This window comes from Eptatretus burgeri, chromosome 1, assembly GCF_056783735.1.
Source record: "Eptatretus burgeri isolate ZD-2024b chromosome 1, Ebu_testis_v1, whole genome shotgun sequence".
NCBI classification, from domain to species: domain Eukaryota; kingdom Metazoa; phylum Chordata; class Myxini; order Myxiniformes; family Myxinidae; genus Eptatretus; species Eptatretus burgeri.
The window spans coordinates 37978422-37999216 of record NC_140961.1 but is presented as its reverse complement, the minus strand read 5'-3'; the positions used below and the strand labels follow the sequence as shown (position 1 = coordinate 37999216).

The 20795-nt window shown below is 44.9% G+C and overlaps 2 protein-coding genes and 1 long non-coding RNA gene across 19 annotated transcripts in view; 2 read left to right on the top strand and 1 right to left on the bottom strand.

Moving 5' to 3' along the window:
• The window catches only part of TAB2 (TGF-beta activated kinase 1 (MAP3K7) binding protein 2), a 117648-nt gene extending 114834 nt beyond the window's left edge, over window positions 1-2814 (top strand). For 5 of the 8 annotated variants that reach the window (XM_085879785.1, XM_085879775.1, XM_085879766.1 and 2 more), the window contains one exon: window positions 915-2814. In XM_085879785.1, the coding sequence (XP_085735911.1) occupies window positions 915-1111 (197 nt within the window). In that variant the 3' untranslated portion in view covers window positions 1112-2814. The remainder of the gene's footprint in view (window positions 1-914) is intronic. The other 3 variants (XM_085879821.1, XM_085879814.1, XM_085879806.1) reach the window with 2 other exon arrangements.
• LOC147034274 (uncharacterized) lies at window positions 1038-18101 on the bottom strand. Of its 9 annotated transcripts, none has more exons than XR_015057793.1 (6): window positions 17746-18101; window positions 7865-7955; window positions 7544-7768; window positions 3328-3510; window positions 3086-3190; window positions 1038-2258 (listed from the first exon to the last, which is right to left on the bottom strand). It is a non-coding gene; the product is annotated as an uncharacterized LOC147034274 (long non-coding RNA). The 9 variants fall into 9 exon arrangements; XR_015057801.1 differs by having other exon boundaries at window positions 7664-7786; window positions 17746-18099; XR_015057792.1 differs by having other exon boundaries at window positions 7664-7768; window positions 17746-18097.
• LOC147034273 (syntaxin-11-like) overlaps window positions 6873-20795 on the top strand; it is a 110573-nt gene continuing 96650 nt past the window's right edge. The window contains exon 1 of one of the 2 annotated variants that reach the window (XM_085879890.1): window positions 6873-7027. The gene's annotated coding sequence lies outside the window, so the exon portion shown is untranslated. Of the gene's footprint in view, window positions 7028-18496; window positions 18519-20795 lie in introns of those variants that run through there. The other variant, XM_085879907.1, reaches the window with a different exon arrangement.

Here is a 20795-nt window from a genome sequence, read left to right as displayed (position 1 = left end):
AAAAAAAAAAGTAAGTTGATGCAGATTTTGCTTTGGGCCTAACGAGGAAGGGTGGAAGAGAAATGGGATAAGAGCAAGAAGTGAGTGGGAGAGGACAGAGGGGAGATGCAGGAGGGGAGAGGAGAATTGGAAAAGTAGATTTGGAACAAAAAGGGAGAATATTCGTTGTACAGACAAGCACACCTGAGGATTTGGGGGGGATTGAGCTACTGAGTTTAGTGAAAAGGCAAAGAAAGGCTTCAAATATTTTTTTAGTTTGGGGTAAGAGGAAGAATTGGAGAACTGAAGGTGAACAAAGTGGTGATGAAGATAAGGAAAAAGGAAACCATGCCATGTGTAACATGCTTGATGAACACATCAGAACGTACAAAGATGGAAGGAAGTTAATGTAGTGTAGTAATGAATGCCCAAACGACATTCTCAATTTCGAAACGAACAGTTTTGTGTTTGGGGAATAGGGTAGAGAACAGAAACAGGGTACGGAAAGTAGACGAAGATGCAAGTCGAAAACGCAAGCAAGGCCTGTTGTGTAACCCGTGTAATTACGAAACTCCCAAGGACGTCGATGAACACAACCTTCAACAATGTAAAAACAAACAATTAGAACAGAGACTGAAAATAATCTGACCAGTCATGCTTGGTTTTGGAAGCGCAATAGGGACCTCATCTATACACCAATAAGCTCGAAGCCAAAGCCTTGATTTTTCCCTTTTTTTTTATTCTCTTGAGCTGTACATTTTTCATACAAGTGTTTTTTTTTAACATGGTCAGTCAGGTTATGGCAACCTAGCTGTTATTGCAAGAATGCCAGTATCCTCTTAAGTTTTAACCCTTGCTTGCTTCGCTTCACTGTTAAGCTTTGCAATCTCAATGGCTGTTTTGTGTGGTGCTGTGCTCACGACCAACATCCCCAGCTTTGGATGAGGCTTTTCGGTTGCCTGGTTGGCACACAGGGCTTGGTGCTGCCTGTTCTGCAGAAAAGCAGGAGAACCCCTCCAACGAGGACGAGGAGGAGGGCGTGCAGTGGAGCTGTAAGGCTTGCACATTTCTTAACCACCCTGCGCTGAACCGCTGCGAGCAGTGCGAGATGCCACGCTATTACGAGGGATGAGAGTGATCCTCGCGGGTGTCCCGGCGATGCAGTCGCGTGAAGTTGACCGCTTTCCTTCCTTCGAACCATTAACTGAAAGTGCAGCGTTTTGCTCTTTTAGGAAATCCGCAAGAAAAAAAAAAATATATTAAAATTTGGTTTTCAAGTGCACCCGTGGCACACGCAGAAGACTGAGACCTCTGCTCTGGAAGTGCCACAATGAAAACCTCTGATCGCTCACTTTCTCCACTTGCTTTCATTCTCAGTGAAGCGACAGAGTGATCTGCTGTAAGCACTCTCCCTGCAGGGAAAAATCTCAGTTTTAAAAAAAGAAGCCCATGAAGGTGCTTGTACTAAAGGCCAATGGTTTGTAAAGGATTGAGTAAAATGCTTGAGATTACTACAAGACCATCAGGCTTGACTTTAATTGGTGCCTGATTACAAACCGCCATCTCCACTGAATCGAAGTATTTTGAGAACAGAGTTTATATTTTTGTTTGTGCACAGCTGTGATGATTCTTTGGACAATGTAACACAAGTGAGGACACTGTCAGTACCTGCTTGCATTTCCCAATATGTTTTATTTTCCTGGCCTTCGCTTGTCCCTCCGCTGTCCACGTTCCGTTTTCTACTCGCCGGCATGGATTTTTCTCCAGTGGACTTGAAAACGAGATGCTGAATTTTTCACGGCGTGGATTGAAGCCCCGCTACGGTACTATCGCCAACACGTGGACTCGTGACCCCAGCAAGCTTGGCATGTTGCAAACTGCACCAAAAAATAATCTCCTGCAACATGGCCAACAAGGAAAGGAAATGAGAATCTTGATGCTGAACAAAAAATGGTGCAATTTCCACGCAAACTATGTCGTGTGCCGATTGCTTGCTGCCGGGTGGAAGCCTATCACCACATGCACGTAGGCCTTCCCGTGGAGGCTATGCAGGTGTTTTAAGTCCCTCAAGTAATTGGATGCAAAGTGATTAAAGGAATTGTGTGGTTATTCTGTTCTTGTCCTCACCTCAACATACATCACCACTGAAATCTTTCCAGCAACTCCCTTCACAAGTACGGTGGCGTGGTGATCAGCCTCGCTTCAAGCGACGTGGGCAGCCTCAGCAGGGTTGCAAGTGTAAACCCGGCCGAGGCTTCACAGGCCCAATAGCAAAGCCACTGTCAGCATAAGGGAAGGAGACTGATTACTGTTTTTGCCAGTTATTGCTGACAACCTGATGCGTATCACTTTTTCTACCTGCATCGGCAATATCAGACTCTGCTACACCCCGTCTCCTGTTGCCGAAGGCAAGGCAACCTGCTTTGTAAATTGAATATAGACCCGCGCATGTCTGTTTCTGATACCCCTCCTCCTCCCCATCCCCTCCCCACCCCAGCCTTGTATAATGTGTAAAATGAACAGTATGTGTACATGAATTATGTTGTTTTTTTTTGGTAGCCTTTGATGTAACTTAAACTACAGCTTGGACTTATGGAAAAGGTACAAGATGTCTGTCAATTGGTGCCTTATAATGACTTAACTTACGTTCTGCATCTTCCTTTCTTTCTTTTCTCTTTTTTTTTTTTTCCATGGAAATGCTTTAGCGGCCAAGCTTGTGTGCCTCATGTTGGATTTTGACGATTTCAAACTTTTTTTTATTGTAGATAGATCATGGGTGTTGTTATTGCAAGCAGATACTTTGAGAAATAAAAGCATGGGGGTTGTACTGGAAAATGTTTCCTTTTTACAAATCGATAATGTACATCCCACACTGCTGACTGTGCATGACTTCGATGAGGGGGTGTCGATTTCCCACCACTCCCTCTTTTAAAAATCTTTTTCACAAATAGATGACATGCATTCTTGCTGCTTATTGTTCCACATTATCTGCATGTCTTGCATGAGGGTTTGTGCTGCTTTTGCATTTAAACAAGCAGCATTAAGGCAGCTCTGTGGAAGTGCAAAACACTAAGAATATGGGGAGTGTAAAACTGCCAGTGATTACCTTAAAGTTGTGGATCGGTGAACACCTAATTTACACTGTCTGCATCCACTGGCTCCACTCAATTCAGCTTGATCTTCCTGGTTTTTCCTTTGCTCTTTTGAGTTTCTGCACATCCACAAATACAGAGCAGAAAATACAATTGATCATACACACAATTTGTGTCAGATCTGCAGAAGTTGACAATGGGTGGTTGGGAGGGTGAATGATTTGGAATAATTAAGGAAGAAGCCAATCATCCTCACCTGCATCACCCCTCGTGGTTCTCACCAGAAAACCTCTTCCCTGGACTCAGAAACTTTTAAATCTTCTGCTTTGGCTCCATAGTTTCATTGACATTTTTTCTGAAGAACCACCATTTTCTCCTTTTGTCTGCTGAGTTTGAGGGGGAAGCACTTTCCTACTGTTGTCCTACATCCTGGTTTCAGCTAGGAATGGGGGCAGGAAAGATGCTTTAACAAGACTGAAAAGAAGCACAGGCAGGTAACACATCACAACCTCGACCTGATTCTGACTCATGTTGATCACCTCTGTTACCTACAATTGTACAATATTCACGCATTTAAAACAACATCAGAACACCTTGGAGGATGAAACAAAGCTATGTAGAAAGTGCAACAATCTTTGAACGGTAAATTCAGGATGGTGATGGGAGGAAAACTTAAGCAGATGATCATCCATGGAAGAACACTTCATATTCTGGAAAGGATAGGTCTTCTTGCTCAAAACTGACATGCTGCAGATCTTTGGCTCCCTTTGCCTGCGACCCGTGTTCTTCAAACAAATCTGGATCAAAGTACAACTCCTGTTCTGCTTGGACCCAGTTTGTTTGTCTGACCTTCGTATTTCTCACCCCTCACGTCATGGAAGCAACCATGACTCAATTTTATGTCAATTCAATCTCTCCCCCCCCCCCCACCCCTTCCTCCATTTGGCTCTTCCCACTTTGCACCTTTGTTGGTGAGCCAAGCGTACCCTCTCGCAACGCTCTCTGCTCTGCAGAATCCTGCAGCTTGGTGTGATCTCCATTTATAATGGCTAGAAGCCAGTCAAGCCACAATACGCACCTTTCAATCCTTTCCTTTGTACCGCTGAACACTTTTCCTGATTTTAAGGCAAATCTGTGTCAAACTTCAGTTTCATTGATGGGTTCCCGATCTAGTTTCCGTACTCACTACGTAAATGCTATTGTTTTCCTTCAAATCACATCACCTCTTTGGTTCTATCTTTCTGGTTTTAGCATTGTAGTGACTATTATATGAAGCCATATACTGGTTTACTTGAGGACAGACACTCCACATAAAGATTAGATGTTAACCATCCCTTCCACAAGCACTTCATTGATTCATCGGAAGGACCTGGTTTACCCTTTTGATATCATTTATGGAAGTTCTGCTGTGTCCTTAATGCAGTGCCCCTTGAAGGTTCGAGTTGGAATTTAGATTTTTTTTATTACAGCGTGGTGACATCGCGCTGTTATATAATTGGCTATTCTGTCCTGTGTCTTCTGTCACACTTATGGCCGCGTACGTCCCTTTGATCTGAGGGCTATAAATAGAAATTTGTCCAACGTCACAACTCTTCCCATCATGCATGCTAATTCACCGTGTCTACATTTAAATTTTATAACTGCAAAATTGTTTCATCATTCTTAACCGAGACTTTTACTGCCCCCAGCCACGCGATATCGAAGTATTCGCTTCTTGTTTTTATTCCAGAGAACCGGTGACAATCGCCGAGTTGTCGTAAATGATACTGTGGGATATTTCATGTCTGCTAGCAAATGCTGACAAGCACATTTATTGATGCAGTTGGCTGCCTGTGAATCATAGTAGTGATTGTTTATTGTCGGGTCGTGAATCGATCCCAGATTGGACCACTCCAAGTTGAATGTGCTACCTCTGAGCTGCTCTGCCAACATTCCACAAGTCCTGTAACTCAGAGAATTGTTTCCTCACCCAAACAAGGCTCAAGACTTGTGTTGAAAGAGAAATAGAATCAACAGTACAAGAAATAAAAGGAAGTTAGTTTGGTAACCTGAAATGTCTTTAAAATAAAAAATGAAATTCCAAAAAAATGAATTTTTTTTTTAATGAAAAATTGGAATTAAGAGTACAATTTTATAATTTTTTGTGTTAAAGCTGAAGATCATAACTCCACATGCAGAAATTTGGCATGATCTGTGATGGTTTTATTTTACAAAATCCAGGCTTGCAGTATGCACACCTGATTATTATTTTATTTTTTAACCCTTTTCTCCTGTTTGTGGAACCACCTTCCAGAGGTTGTTCAATCACACTATTCCCTCCAGAAAGTCAAGCAAGTGGTACACAACCATTGCATGTCATCCCCCTATTGCTACGTACAACTTCTTTACCCCCATTGACCTGCCAAACCAAACCCTATTACTTGCAGTCTGCTTTGCTTCCTTCCCTCCCCTCCTTTTTCCTGCCCGTTCATGTCCTTGCTTACGTTCAAATGTTGCCCCAATCTCCGTTCACGAGAACTACCAGGATACAAGTATATGTATATGTATATGTATATGTATATGTATATGTATATGTATATGTATATGTATATGTATATGTATATGTATATGTATATGTATATGTATATGTATATGTATATGTATATGTATATGTATATGTATATGAGCCTGGTGTTGGCGCAGTGGTTAGGGCAGCGGTTTGAGATCCAAAAGGTCCTGAGTTCAAGCCCCGTTGGGCCACTGAATTAATACACCAGGGGGTTGACTCAGCCTGTCATCCTTCCGAGGTCGGCGAAATGAGCACCAGTGTACTGGGCCGGTGTATACTCCGGTTAAAATAGGTGTACCATATCCCTGTGTCGTAAGAGGCGACCAGGGTTGCGTCAGGAAGGGCATCCGGCGTAAAACATGTGCCAAAGCACTATGCGGATCATCCGCTGTGGCGACCCCTAACGGGAGCAGCCGAAAGAAAAAGAAGATATATATATGCAAGAAGATTGCGTGAATATATAACGTGTTGCACTACTTTTAATACATTAATTTACTTGTGTGATTGTAAGCCTGATGTTGGCTTCACAGTTAAGGTGGCTGGGTTGATATCATGAGACTTAGGGTCTTGAGTTCAAGCCCCTGTCATTCTGTTTAATTAACACAAGGTGGGGTTGACTTAGCCTGTCATCTTTCTGAGGTCGGCAAAATGAGTACCAACTGACTGGGAACACGGGCACTGCATCAGCGGCACAACCACGATTCCACAAATGATACAACCAGCAACCACAGGCTGCATATGAAACAACTTGTACTATTTACATCTATCCTTCCTTCCATGATCACAACACCATCCACAATTTATTACAGTACAGAACTATGATTAACATCTATATCTCAGTCAATTGGAAGGGTCTATGCAAGGCTAAACCAGGAAAGCCAGCTTTCCTAACCCTAACACCTGTGAAGACTGACGGTGAAGTGCCAATTCAGTTTTGGTATATACCGCATGCGTATCTCACTTAAATATTATGCATAATCCCTCTTGGCTGAGTTCCTTTTGGGATCAGGCTAATAATTGAACACCAGAAGGTCCCTGGTACAACTCCATATCTTGCACTGACAAAATGCCTATTGATTACAAGTAGAAGGCTGATGGATAACAAAGCCAGATTACAATGTTAGATGATTTACATTAATGCTAATTAATTTCCAGAAGCACACAACAGGCAAGAATACAGAACATTATTAACTCCCTCCAAAAGGTTCCACGCCCCCCCCCCCCCGCTGCACTCTGCCCGCCCTGACACCCACATCCCTCTAAATTTCCTGCTGCCGATGCAATGTATCGTCGTGGCCATTTGACTTCTTTCCTGGTTGCTGCAGCGGTGGATTGTGCTGGTCTCTCCTGTCTCGAGATATCTATAATACTGGACAATTATTGCGAATCCACAGGATTTTTCCCCAAGGTAAACCTGCAGTCATTTGGCTTTACCTGGTAAGGTGTCTACTTTTTATGATTATTTTGAAATTGGTATTTTATTACCGCTGAACTGCAGCAGTAAGCAGATTGCTGAGCTGTGAACACAAAGTTTTGAAAGTTTTTAACCTTCTTCCTCCAATAATGAAGATCACATCAAATCTATCTGTGGTTTATTATTTCGTATGCATCCTGTGGCTGCTGGTTGCATCATTGCTGGCAGCGCAGCTGTGCCGCTGCTGCAGTGCCCCCTGTTTCCAGTAAGCTGGTACTCATGTTGCTGACCTCATAAAGATGACAGGCTGAGTCAACCCACCTGGTATTCTTTAACGACACGACAGGGGCTCGAACTCAAGACCCTAAGATAAGACCCTTGAGCCAGCCACCTTAACAGTTAAGCCAAAAGTAGGCTTTATATGGGGTTATAAAAAGGACTGCATCTCTCCAGCTTGCATGAGAAGAAAAATAAGAACATAGCAAAACAGTTTGTGAATTCAGCTCATACCGGTAACACGTATTCATTATTTACGGAATGTGACATTTGCCACTGGTGTTCAGGTGTTGAGAATATCTTGCAGAGGGTTCAATATCTTGCATGCCAAAAAGAAAAGCAAACACGAAACACCTGTTTTCGTGGTCTTCCTTTGCATCACTGATTCGAAGCCTTTCAAGTAACACATAGCTTCTGGAATCTAGAGGTCTCGACCACGATCATATCTGAGTCATAGTACTGTATAAGGATATGACACTGCGATTAAAAAAAACAGATTCAGACAGGGCACAGTGAAGACAGGCAAACTGCACACTGATGAGCTTTCTCAGATACCTGTTCTTGTTGAGCTGCTCCAGTGAGAGGTGTTTGATAAAAGTCTGCTTCAGAAAGGGCTCTTGCATTAATTGCTGTGTTTGTTGGGAGTCTTAGAAACAAACAAAAATGACAAATGAATAATTTCTACTTCATATAGTCGTCCGCAGTTGATAACATCGGAACATACCATCAATCAGCAAAATGAGAAACCATAATAACGCCGACGTGTGGGGTACTCCGAAGGTCTGACAGGAAGGTGCAGATGTAGCTCACTTACCTTTGAGCTGTTTAATCTGGGTTAATGTTTTATACGAACTGTAGGATTGGTGTGTCACAGGCAGGGCGTTTTATTTGGAAACAAAGTGCGCCTTCCCTTGAATGGACATTAAGCCGGGTGTCCCATCCTCGAGCATGAGTTGGGGGATGCTAAAAATTGCACGGTGTCTTTTGACGAAGGGTAGACAGAGAAAGCCAAAGGCACTATATAAAATATAGAATATAACTTGTTTTTAATTTTTTTTTTTTCAAAGAAGAAGAAGCAGCTCCCAACCAAAAGTTAAAAAAAACTAGATTGATTCCACTAATTTGAGCAAAAAAAGCGAGAGCTGACCCGGTCTCAAGCAACGTTTTGCCGGCTTCATCAGGCACAATAGACCCCGAGCCATCATGCACAATAGTACCAAGTGTGTTATGAGGGAGTTAATCCTCGTTTTTCCTCGGAAAAACCGGACATGGGGCCACCGCTCACAATTCACTTTGAGGTATGGTGGGTTGCTTTACAACCACAAACGACAATCAGTTAACCATGAGTTCCAGTGTCCACCGTCTAACTAGAGGTCACGTGGCTTCCTGACCAGGGAGCGCGCGCTTGGCAATGCACCAATCTTATCTTGATTAGATCTTAAGTAGGGCGGCCGAGCGCTTACCAGTGATGGATTCTGACTATGACAGGTTTTTGTTTTTTTTTGTACACCTTGTCGAGGCTCGTATGAGAGCTAAACACAACGCACAGCAAAGGAGGCATGAGACAAAAGGGGTGGGAGTGGGAAGGACAAAACAGTGGGGAACAGAGACATTAGGAGATCTGTGGAAGGGAGAGGGATGGGGCAGGGAACACGGGGTATACAAGATGGACATTACAGGGACTTTCAGGAAGGAAAGCAGGGAATTTGAAGGAGGTGGGTTTGGGGTGGATTAACGGGGGTAGAAAAGATTGAGGATTTCGATGGGGGATGATATCGAAAAGATCGAGGATTATAGGTGCTGGTGAACAGCTGTTTTGAAGGCCTGAGGGGAAGAATGGGATTGAACAGAGTGAGGGAGTTTATTCCAAAGGTGGGGAAAAAGAGGAATGAAAGAGTGAAGGTGAGCAGTGATTTGTGATTTTGGTAGTTTTACCAGAAGGTGGATGTTGGGGTACCTTGAGCACCCTGCGGAAATATGGTGGGGACATATCACAGACACAGCAGGGGGGCGAGACCGAAGAGGCGACAGTGGAATACAGAAAGACCACTGACCTGCCTGTGGTTATAGAGTGAGAGGCCCAAAGACTCAGCCTCATCACAGGAGATACCAATGATCCGAAATGCCTTGGTTTCCACAGCGTGAAACCGAGAAAGGTGGGAGGCAGAAGCACCAACCCAGAGGGTAGAGCAGTACTCCATCAGGCTGTGGATGAAAGCTTTGTATGTGGTCAGGAGCTTAGGTGGGCCGAGGAAAGACTTTGCACGACGGAGGATTCCCAGTCGGCTTTGGAGGCCAGGTTGGAAATGTGGCTTTCTCAGGAAAGATCATGGCAGATAGGGAGACCAAGAAGCCTGAAAGAAAGAAAAAAAAGACTTCTTCCAGAGGATTGTTGAGAAAGTGGATGGAGGGGGGGGCAGGGTTCCAAACGGTCGTTTCGGAGAGACATAGTGAGAGAGATTTGTCTGGATTGAAAGACATGTTCCACGTGTTGGACCAGTTTGTGATTTTACCCAGATCTGCAGTGAGCGAAAAAGCTGCTGCTTGCTGGTCTGAGGGATGACAGATGGTATGGCAGAGGGTGGAGTCGTCAGCAAAGAGATAAAGAGGATATTCCAGAGAGTCGGGGAGATCATTGATGAAAACCAGAAAAAGAACAGGGACCAGAGCACTGCCTTGAGGAACTCCAGCCTTGACAGGAAGAGGGGATAAAAAAAAAAACTCTATTTAGGGCCACACGTTGACTGTGAAAGGTGAGGAAGTCTGCGAGCCATGAGTGGAGATGGCCTTGGATACCATAGGAAGAGTTTGGTGAGCAGGGCAGGGTGCCAGACTATCAAAAGCATGCGATATGGCTCTGATTTCATGTCTGGCATTGAGGATCTCCATCCATTGTTGGGAGAGCATAAGCAGCATATCCAGGGTAGAGTGACCTCATCTGAAACCAAATTGATGATCAGAAATCAGGCCATTGGAGAAGAGGAAGGATTTAATGTCTGAAGCGATGATGGATTCCATAACCTTGCTGATGATTGGGAGAAGGCTGATTGGTCTGTCGTTGCAGGGATCAGTTTTTGCATGACAATAATGTTTGCTGATTTCCAAGCAGATGGCAGATGACCTTGAGCAAATGAAAGGGTGAATAGAACAGAGAGAGGGTCAGCAAGAGCAGAGGAGCAGGATTTTAGGACACGTGGGCTGATGCCGTCTGGACCGGTTGCAGACTCCGAGTCGAGGTTTGACAGCAAGCTCTCCACCTTGTCAGGAGAAAAGGACACAGAGTCCAGGGACAGTTGGGTGCGACTGGGTTAGGTGGGTACAGAAAGGGATGGGTTTTGGATGCAATATTTCGATGCACACACCGAGTTTAGGCATTCAGCCTTTTCACGTGCGGTGTCAGCAGTGTGGCCATTTCAGTTAAGGGAGGGATGGAGGGGGAACATACACCAGAAACAGATTTGATTTGACACCACCAGGATTTGAAGGGAGAGAGGTTTGAAAGTTCAATCTTGAGCTCAAAAATATGTTGTTTTCTGGCTCTCCTGAGGGTAGACACACACTTGTTCCGAGCTTTATGGAAGGAACTGAGATTACCCTCAGTTGGGTTTGCTTTCCATGAGGCAAAGGCAAGTTGTTTCAGGACAACTGCCTCGCCACAAGCTTCATTGACCCATGGGCGGGAGGAAGGGTCGGACAACTGAAGACGAGAGGGGATAAATCTGTGCATGAGGGAGAGCAAGCTTCTTTGAAAGAATTCACAGGATGAGTAGATGCCAGACTCAATGGCGCTAAGGTGGTTCTCTGAGAACAGCCAGAGAGATGTCCCCTTTGACAAGCAAATGGACAGAAGAATTGATTGTAGCGGAGGAAGAACAGCAGATCTTTTCAGGGAAATTTGTGAAAATCAGATCCAGAAGAGATGGAGTACCATCCATCAGTTGAGATCCGGGTTGGGAAGTTTACTGATTCATTCAGTCCCATGATGACAATTGAAGTCACCACATATGAGGAAGAGAGAGTTTGGATGAGAAGAGAAGTTGGTCCATGTTTTCGGATTGTGAGGTGTAAATGAAGTCATCACTGTTTGGTGGATGGTACGGTACAGTACACATATAAACATGAGGTGGGAGTGGAGGGGAAGCCGTAGCCAGAGGTATTCCTGGGGGTGTGGGGGAGTGAGGGCAGTGCATGGAGAGTGAGGAATAGAGTCTGTGATGAAGAGAGCAACTCCTCCACCAGGACGAGGCTCAGGTCTGTCATACCGGAGGAGGGAGTAACTCGGGAGAGATACTTGGGAGTCAGCGACGTCTTGAGGGAGGAAAGTTTCTGTTAAGCAGATTATGTCTGGTTTGTCAGTGGCAACCTGCATGGAAAGATCTGAAAGTTTTGAGCGAAGGCCCTGGATATTTGAGGTCCACACTGTTAATGAAGATGGAGGGGAGGAGGCTTTGGGTGGAGGGGAGGGGAGGGGGAGGATAGGACAAGGGAGGAGGGAGGGAGGTAAGGAGAGTTGTTGAAAGAGTGTGGGGGATTGCAGAATAGCTTGGGGAGGGGGCCAGATGAGGAGTGGAAAAGGCTCTGTGGTGCTGGGGGAGAAGGGGGGAGAAGATGGGACAGAAGGCAGTTGAGGATTTGATGAGGTGGAGTGATGATATGGAGGTGAGAGAGCTGGGGAAGGAGGCAGCTTTGTGGATGAGAGGGGGAGCAACTTTGAGAAGGGTGAGTGAAAGGGGTAAATGGTGGGAGAAGGGTGAGTGGGGAGAGTTGAGGGAGAAAGGTGAGGGGGAGTTTTTGAGAAAGGTGAAAGGGAAGCTTGGAGGGTGAAGAGTGTGATGGTTGCTTTGAGAGGGAGGGTGAGAGGGGTGAGAGGGGTGAGTTGGCACTGAAATTGGAAAAAAGAATGGTTGATGGAATGCGAACATTCATTGCAAACTCTTCTTCTTCTTCTTCTTTCGGCCTGCTCCCGTTCGGGGTCGCCACAGCGGATCAACAGTCTCCATTTCGCTCTATCCTCCACATCTTCCATTGACACTCCAAACACTCGCATGCCCGCCCTCACCGTATCCATGAACCTCTTCTTTGGCCTTCCTCTTCTCCTCCTGCCTGGCGGCTCCATCTTTAACATCCTTCTCCCGATATACTCCGCTTCCCTCCTGTGCACATGTCCAAACCATCTCAGTCTCGCCTCTCTCACTTTGTCTCCAAACCGTCCTACCTGCGCTGTCCCTCTAATATACTCATTTCTTATCCTATCCATCCTCGTCACTCCCAAAGAGACATTCATTGCAAACTGGGTTTTGTTAATTTTTAAGTCAGAGACGTGATTAAAGACATTTCTTGAGGGATGCAATAAAGGCGAATTCAGAGAATGGAGAGAAGAAACGCTGTAAGAGATGGATTTTTTACGCAAGGTATGAGGGAAAGGTCGAATCGAGAGCAGTCTGTTGAAATTGAAGAAGAGTCGTGCATTGTGATACAGTAATGAGTACCACACATGTGAAAGAGGAAGATGAAGCATTATAAGAGATCATTATTATTATTTGAGAGTTTTCATCAGATTAGGTAATGGAACGGTTGAAAAAAATTGTGAGGTGAATGGTGAATTTGGATCGGTAAAACGCAGGGGGTGTAAACAGATTATGTGGTTACGGGAGAAGCACGTGGCTATGGGAGGTGTATCGTCAAAAGTGAATTTAATTATTTTAAATAAGGATTGCATAACATTCGGAAAAGGGAAGGTTGAAGTAAAATCGTGGAGGTGTGTAGTGAATTTGGAACTGTAAACGCAGAATGAAGCTGCTGGGTCGATGAAAGGTATCAGGAAGAGGGTGGAGAGACACACGTGGTTATTGGAGGTGTATAGATCGAAAGGATACAAGGAAAATTATTAATTTTGATATATTTTTGAAGAATAGGTAAGATTTGAGAATGGAAGGGTTGTGGGAAGAAATTGTGAAGGTTATGGCGAGAGTGGGTCAGCTCAAGTAGAATAAAGATGCTGCCGGCAGGAGGAGGAAGAGAAGAAGGATCCGGACTCGTGGGTATGCAGGGAGAAAGTTTTTTTTTGGAGGGGGGGGTTAAGACAAGAAACAGAGTGTTTAGTTGGGAGGGAATAGATGAGGGGCATTGGGAAAGTAGGGAAAATATGAATTGAAGGTAATCGGGAGAGAATACAAATAAAAACAAGACTAGAACGGGCACTCATAGAGCGCATACCTTCGCCGCCACTACTTTTTTTGTTCTTGGTATGAGTGTGGAAAACTGGTTTCATATGAATGGTCTTATGACACAAACCACATAGTTATAATGTCATGACCCCCCCCCCGACTATCGGGGGCTACGGACTAAACAACAATCAACTCACGTCGTTTTGGCGAGTCTTCACTCGCAAGCTCGGTGAATACAACGTTTCAACAAGAGAAGGTAATCTCGTTTGATGCTGGTTTCATGCAAATCGAATAATAATTGACTGAGTTATGCCGAAAACCGCATATTTTTCAAGGTCGTGACCCCCCCCCCCCGACATTTTACCCCAACCGGTGACATGTGTTATGACGTCATTGTGTCACAAGATTGGGCATTAAATTCTGAACATTTTGGTGCTGGGTTCATGTAAAGCGGACAAGAATTGACCGCGTTATGACAAAACCGCATATTTTTCAAGGTCGTGACCCCCCTGACCTTCGACCCCTAACCGGTTACAAGAGTATGGGCGTCATTGTGTCATATTGCATATCACAAGATGAGGCGTTGAATTCTGAACATTTTGGCGTTAGTTGCATGCAAATTGAATAAAAATTGACCGTGTTATCGTAAAAAGACGATTTTGACCTTTTTTTGACCTTTGACCCGAACGATCCCAAAATCTAATCGAATGCTTCCTGGCTAATAACCAATCATCCCAGCAAATTTCATGCAATTCGGTTTAATACTTTTTGAGTTATACGAATCACAAGATTACAAATAAATAAATAAATACATGCCGACCAAAACATAACCTTTCGCAGAATGCGAAGGTAACGATCGTACACCAAGAGGGGAAGGGTGGGTTGGCCTCAAGGAGCCCAGTAAGACAAGTTTGACGAAAACTCACAAAATGGCACGATTTTTGAAACAAAAGCGAACTAGGAACACAGGTACATGTAGGTGAGAAAACAGTTAAAACGGGACAAATAACGTCCGAAAACTTTGATTTAATAAAGTCAGCAGAGAGTGCTGAGAGACCCGGTTGTCGCTCCAAACCCAGAACCGGAAGTCCAACAGTCCGGAAGAACCGGAAGGTTAATTAGTTTGGGAATTACCTCCCAGTCTACCTGGGTTCAGACAATGCTGGATCAATGGAAGGAAAGGACAAGCACGGACAGTTTGAAACGTCAACAAGGAATTTATCAAGAAGAAAAATAAATAAACTGAAGAACTTTATATTTCCTTGTGGGCTAAATAGGTAAATTCAAATCAATCAAAATAATCTCAAACAAATAAAGAATTAAACAGGCATTGATATAAAAACAGACAAAGAGCAGATACTTATCACTATGCCTTACTTAACAATTAAACATGAGACAAGCGTACCCAGCAGATCATTCAGGGCAGAAAGATATCCGGTCTCGGGTTACCAAGGCAGAAGTCATCTTGCGTCCAATAAAATGTCCCAAAATGTGTGAGCGTGCCTTGGTCCGTTGCCAGCACCCTGCCTTGTCGTGCACCTGCCCGCAAACAGGCTCAAACACCAATCAGCGTCATGTCGTCACCCCGAGAAACCAGGGACGTCAAGAATCAGGTACGCCAAGAGCAGATACCAAGCAAAACCAGCAGGAACGGTCCAACCGTCATCCACCGTCAGGAGCAATCGGGAGCTGTAACCAACGGACAGCTGTAAGAAACCGTCACCAATGGTCAGGAGCTGTAAGGAACCGTCACCAACTGTCAGGAATTGTCACCAACTGACTGGAAAGCGGTCCTCCCGTCCTTTTTGTCGGCGACCGGTGTGGGCGGAGCCTCAAGCAGACTTCAGCCAAATCCACCTTGCCCATTGGCACATCACTGCACATGACCTACAACCGTCAATCGCGTGATCATCCCTTCCTCGTTCAGCCCCACACGAACAAGAGCCAGCCAGCATCCATAGAGTTGCCAAACTGGGCAGCAAACGTCGATGGAAAAAGGTGGACGTCAACGTCGGTGAAAGAGAGGTGGGTGTCGAACGTCAATGAAAGATAGGTGGGTGATGTAAATGATCCACAGCCGTATTTGACCGTCAGAATAACTGTTCAGGAAAAGCCCACGGTGTGCTTAATCAAATGTCCTGTAAGTCCAAAGTGTAAATATATCGTTCACCTCCAAGCCAATGCGTCCTGATGGGAAGGGGGTAAACGAGCCTCCGTCAGGCTAACGGCTATCTCACGTGCATGAATGTGTCTGTCGTAAAGATAAAAAGGCCATCCCATAAGAAAGGGAATCTGTTCTATACCCTTCTCCAATGCATCAGAGTTAGAATCCCACCAGACAAGGGGATGGGTCTATTCTGGACATTCATTTATGGAAATTCATATGGAGCCTGGTGTTGGCTTCATGGTTAGGGTTGCAGCTTGGAATCGAAGGGTCCAGAGTTCAAGCCTCGTTGCCTGCTGAATTACTTCACCAGGGGGTTGATTCAGCCTGCCATCCTTCCGAGGTCGGCAAAATGAGTACCAGCTTAATGGGATGAGCGAGTCATTCGAGTATCCTGCGTCAGAGTGGCGACCCATCCAGGATTGTGCCCAATAGCCAAGGAAACTGCTTCGGCAGCACCGACCGCTCTGTACAGAGTATGGTCCCAATGGATGGATGGATTTATGGAAATAACTGTCTGAGGACCTGAATATTGTATGCATTAGTCGGATCCGATTCTGAAATCCATAACAATATGTATATATATATATATATATATATATATATATATATATATATATATATATATATCACAGATCTGGGGTTTGAGGCTTGCTACGAGGGGAAGCACTTGGGTCCCTCCTGAACGCCTGGTCCTGATAACTCTGTACACCAGCAGCTTGCTAAGCAAACACTAACGCTGATTGGCACGGCCAATCCGGGCAGGGTTACATGACTTCGCGTGACATTTTTCCTGTGGACGGCTGGCTAATCGGGGTCACTACCCTCAGCGCACACTCGGATAACTGCCAAGCGTTACACTGAGAGTGTGCTGGCTGATAAAGCTAATTATTGGGGTAAAACAATCCCATCTTACTATACTTGTGCACTGCATCGAACCAATGAAGGAAAAGACAACCAAGACATTGCTTGCTTGTGTTTGCAATAAATAATTACCTCCGTGGGGTCTTCCACCCCACGGGGTCTAGGCGCCGCTCGCGTTCTCTCTTTTCTTGTGTACAGTTCATTTGAACGTCTATTTCTCCATTATTCGTGAACAGAATTGAATGAAAATTGACAGGCATACACAAGATGTGCAGGTATTGACCGAGCCCAAAGTGCGATTCCGGCCCTTCGGGCCGAGTAACGGCCCATTTTGGCCCATTTTCTTAAAATTGCTATTTCTTGGTGATTTGTGAAAGAAACCAGACCAAATTTGACAGGTATATTCTTCAGGTCACTCTGTAGGTATTAACTGAGCCCAAAGTGAGATTATGGCCCTTTGGGCCGACAAACAGCCCTCTCGGCCCATTTTTTTAAAATTGCTATTTCTTGGTTGTTCGTAAACGGAACCGAACCAAACTTGACAGGTATATTCCAGAGACCATTCCCAGGCATTAACTGAGCCCAAAGTGCGATTCCGGCCCTGTGGGCCGAGAAACGGCCCTTTCGGCCCATTTTCTTTAAATTATTTTAAAAAATTTTTTATATGCGCCGGGCGATGCCCAACGCAAAATTAAGTCACAAATGATAACATGAAACTAGCCTCTCTCGTGAGGTGTTCTGGTTTCTTTTTCTGATGCGATGAAAATCTTACCAAATTTAAAAACTACCTGTCGTCCGTGGTATCGCTCACCTGAGAGTTGTACGAATGAACTCCCACGGGGTATGTTCGCAATTCGAACGTGATATTTGTTGGTATTTCCAGTCATTTAAAAGCAAGTGTTTATAAGCAAGAAAGCAAAAAAAGGCACATAGGAGCAGATTAACCACATAACACGTATTCTTCGTCAATCTTACTAAAACAATAGACCGCCGTCATTCACTCAGGGGTGAAGAATAAAAGAAGGACTTGAAAATAAAATAAAAGTAATGTATGGAGAAAAGGAAAGCAGTCTTTCCTTCTCTCCCTCATCCCACACAAATATACAAGAGAATGTGGAGGAAAATGGATGGGGAAGATGGGTAGTGGCGATGAGGACACGCAGCCACATCACCGAGGTGCCCAGACCCAGTAGGCGAGTCCTCTCTGGCACCCAAGTACGCAAACTAGATGTGCAACTCACCTCCTCCTCAGACCCCCGTCGATGAGGTGCTGCCATTCACCCTCCTCGTCCTTCATGGCTGGCAAGATCCACAGGGCACGATAACGCTCGTCGGAGTGTTATTTTTTTTTTCCACAGAGGCTTCACACCAACTGCTCGTGAAACCTTCCTTTCTTTCCCCTCACACGTTTTTTGTTCTTTCCCTCACGAGTCTTCTCAATCTGTCAGTCTTGAGCTCATGTGAGCTTGTCCCGCTCGTTTCCCCTTTCTGCTGTTTGAGCCGTTTGCTCACGAGCGCTTTTCATTCCTGCTCACTCGAATCTCGACTGTTTCGCACCACGTGCTCACCCCGCCCCGACTGTTTCGCACCACGTGCCCACCCCGCCCCGACTGTTTCGCACCACGTGCTCACCCCGCCCCGACTGTTTCCTTCTCTTCGCGCTTCTACTTCTTCTTCACATCAGCTTTCTTCCCCTCCTCCCACAAGCATTCTCCCGCTCCCATTGGTCCGCAGCTGAGTGGGGTGGGTGCATGACGTCACTTGTGGAAATTTCCGCGCCATTCTGAGGGAACCGTCAACGAAGCCCTCCCCGCCCGCTTGCCCTTTACACGCCCAAAGCCGCGACAAGAGCCCCCCCGCCACCTCCTTTGCGCGCAAAATGCCCAGTCGCACTGTTTTGCACTGCACCACGTCAGCGAGAAGCACCGCACCTCGCAGGCCACGACGAGCACCAAGCGCCACACGAACATGCATGCGAGAGCAGCCGATGGGTCACCAAGCACCAAGATTGAAGGTAAGACTTATGGGGTGAAGGAGGGACTGTTGAAAGGATGTTTGATGGAGGGGAGATTATTGGTCGTCCGTTGAAACGGGCTGATGGGGGAAATGGAGGGATGATTGAAAGTAACAGGTATTGAACAGAACGATGGTGTGAAAGAAGAAACATTGAAAATAAGAGAGGGGGAGGGGGGATTCATTACACAGAACAAATACAGTCTCGCCATTACATGCCCCCCAAACAGCCCTTTCACAACGGATGAAGGACTACCTATGCAAAGACTAATGACATAACTGATTCTCAGGTCACCTCCGTGTCCATGTATGCTCTCCCCCTGGGGTAAGTTTTCCAAAACCATATTTATATATTTTATATGTATATATATATATACCATTCAACCAGAAGGCACGTGGTGCAATCAGTCGCCGAGGTGACGCTTTGATGGAGGACTTTATGTCCAATGGAGATTGGGGAAGTGCTCATCACACTCCACATATTTCAATTTTCCTGCTGATCGCACCACGTGCCTGATTGAATGGTTTGCATTAGCAGGAACAATCGTCTGGGTGGCAGACGGATGGTTGTTCTGTGCAGATTATGCGGTTCTACCTTGTGAGACGTAATCCAGCAATGCCAACCCTCCCGATTTCATCGGGAGGCTTCCGAAAATTCACCCAAACTCCCGCCCTTACGATCACTATCCTTATCCTCCCGAAATTTTGATATTTTTGCACTGTTCACTAATCAGAATGTACTAGTATGAGAATTGAATGAAAAGCATCGTCTGCTACGTAGAGCATGTGGTAACTCCATAACGTTCGCTGCTACCAAATTGTACGTAAAAAATTGCAAATTCAAATGAGGAGCAGCGAAACATTGGGTCTGGATCTCGCTTATGCGATCATGCACTGAGATTTAGTGCATGCGGTTTGTGTGCAATACAGTGCATGCGGTATGTATGCACAGTGTATATGCATGCGATACGCTCACTGCATGCAGCTGGGCCCCGTACCAGCCCGGCGGTCGCGACCACCGTGCGGTGTTTAACAGCCGCTAGAGTTCTACGAGTCGCGCTGCAGCTGTGGAACATCGACTTCGAAGTTACCGATGCTTCAAGCCCTCGATGTTGATTACGAAATGGCAGAAAAGAAGCTTACGAAGACCAAGAAATGGTCTCAGAAGTACAAGACCGAATACAGTCTCCAATACCCGTGTATTCGAAAGTCTGAAAGAGGAATTCATCATGCGTATTGTACAGTATGCAGCGTTGATATTTCAGTTGAGCACGGAGGTCGCGATGATATTCGGAAGCACGTTGGAAGCAAACGGCACACAGACATTGCAAAGGAGAGATCTTCGAGCACGAGTACCGGTACACTTCTGAATTATTTCACCAAACAAGGGACAAGCGAGGAAGAGGATGTTACCCGAGCGGAACTTCTCTTTAGTGGATTTATTGTGGAACATAACTTGCCCATATCAGTCTCAGATCATGCTGGACCTCTATTTCAAAAGATGTTTCCAGATTCAAAAGTTGCTTCAAAGTATGGATGTGCAAGAACAAAAACTTGCAAGATGTGCGAGATGTGCAAGAACAAAAAAAAAAAAAAAAAAAATAAAAAAAAAACAAGAACAAAAAGCAAGAAAAAAAAAATAAAAATAAAATAAAATAAAAAGAACAAGAACAAAGAAGAAAAAAAGAACACTGGTCAACAATTTTTTACTTTCTGAATGTTGTCTAGATTTCTACAAGTGAATTAGGGTATTCTGGCACTGCTGAATCAGGAAATGGCATCCGTTTCTCTCCATCAGGTCAGGTTTTTGTGCTAAGTTGATTTGAAAAAATCAGATCTTGTGACAAAATCAATTACATTTTTGTGGCATTATCAGCTGATTTTTGTCAACACATATCATCCTAAACATGTTTTTAAGAAAAAAAAATGTTTTGCCAACAACATTTATTGATTACATGATAGAAACATCGATTACTGTCATCTGAATGGTGGGCATTGATAAAGGTAAGTACAAGTAAATTGCATGTTGCGTCACCACTGTTCAAACTTCAGGGCTTGAACTTCCGTTTCTTCGAACTCCTGGAATGTTCAGCGGCAGGGAGGTCTCTCTTCAGATTCCAACAGTAGTCAGCCATCATGACTGCGTCCCAGCGACCCTGATACCTGGTCTCCATCTCCTTCATGTCCTGATGGAATCTCTCCCCCTGCTCGTCACTCATTGAACCCAGGTTCTCAGGAAACCGGTTCATATGTGAAAATAGGTAGTGCATCTTGATGC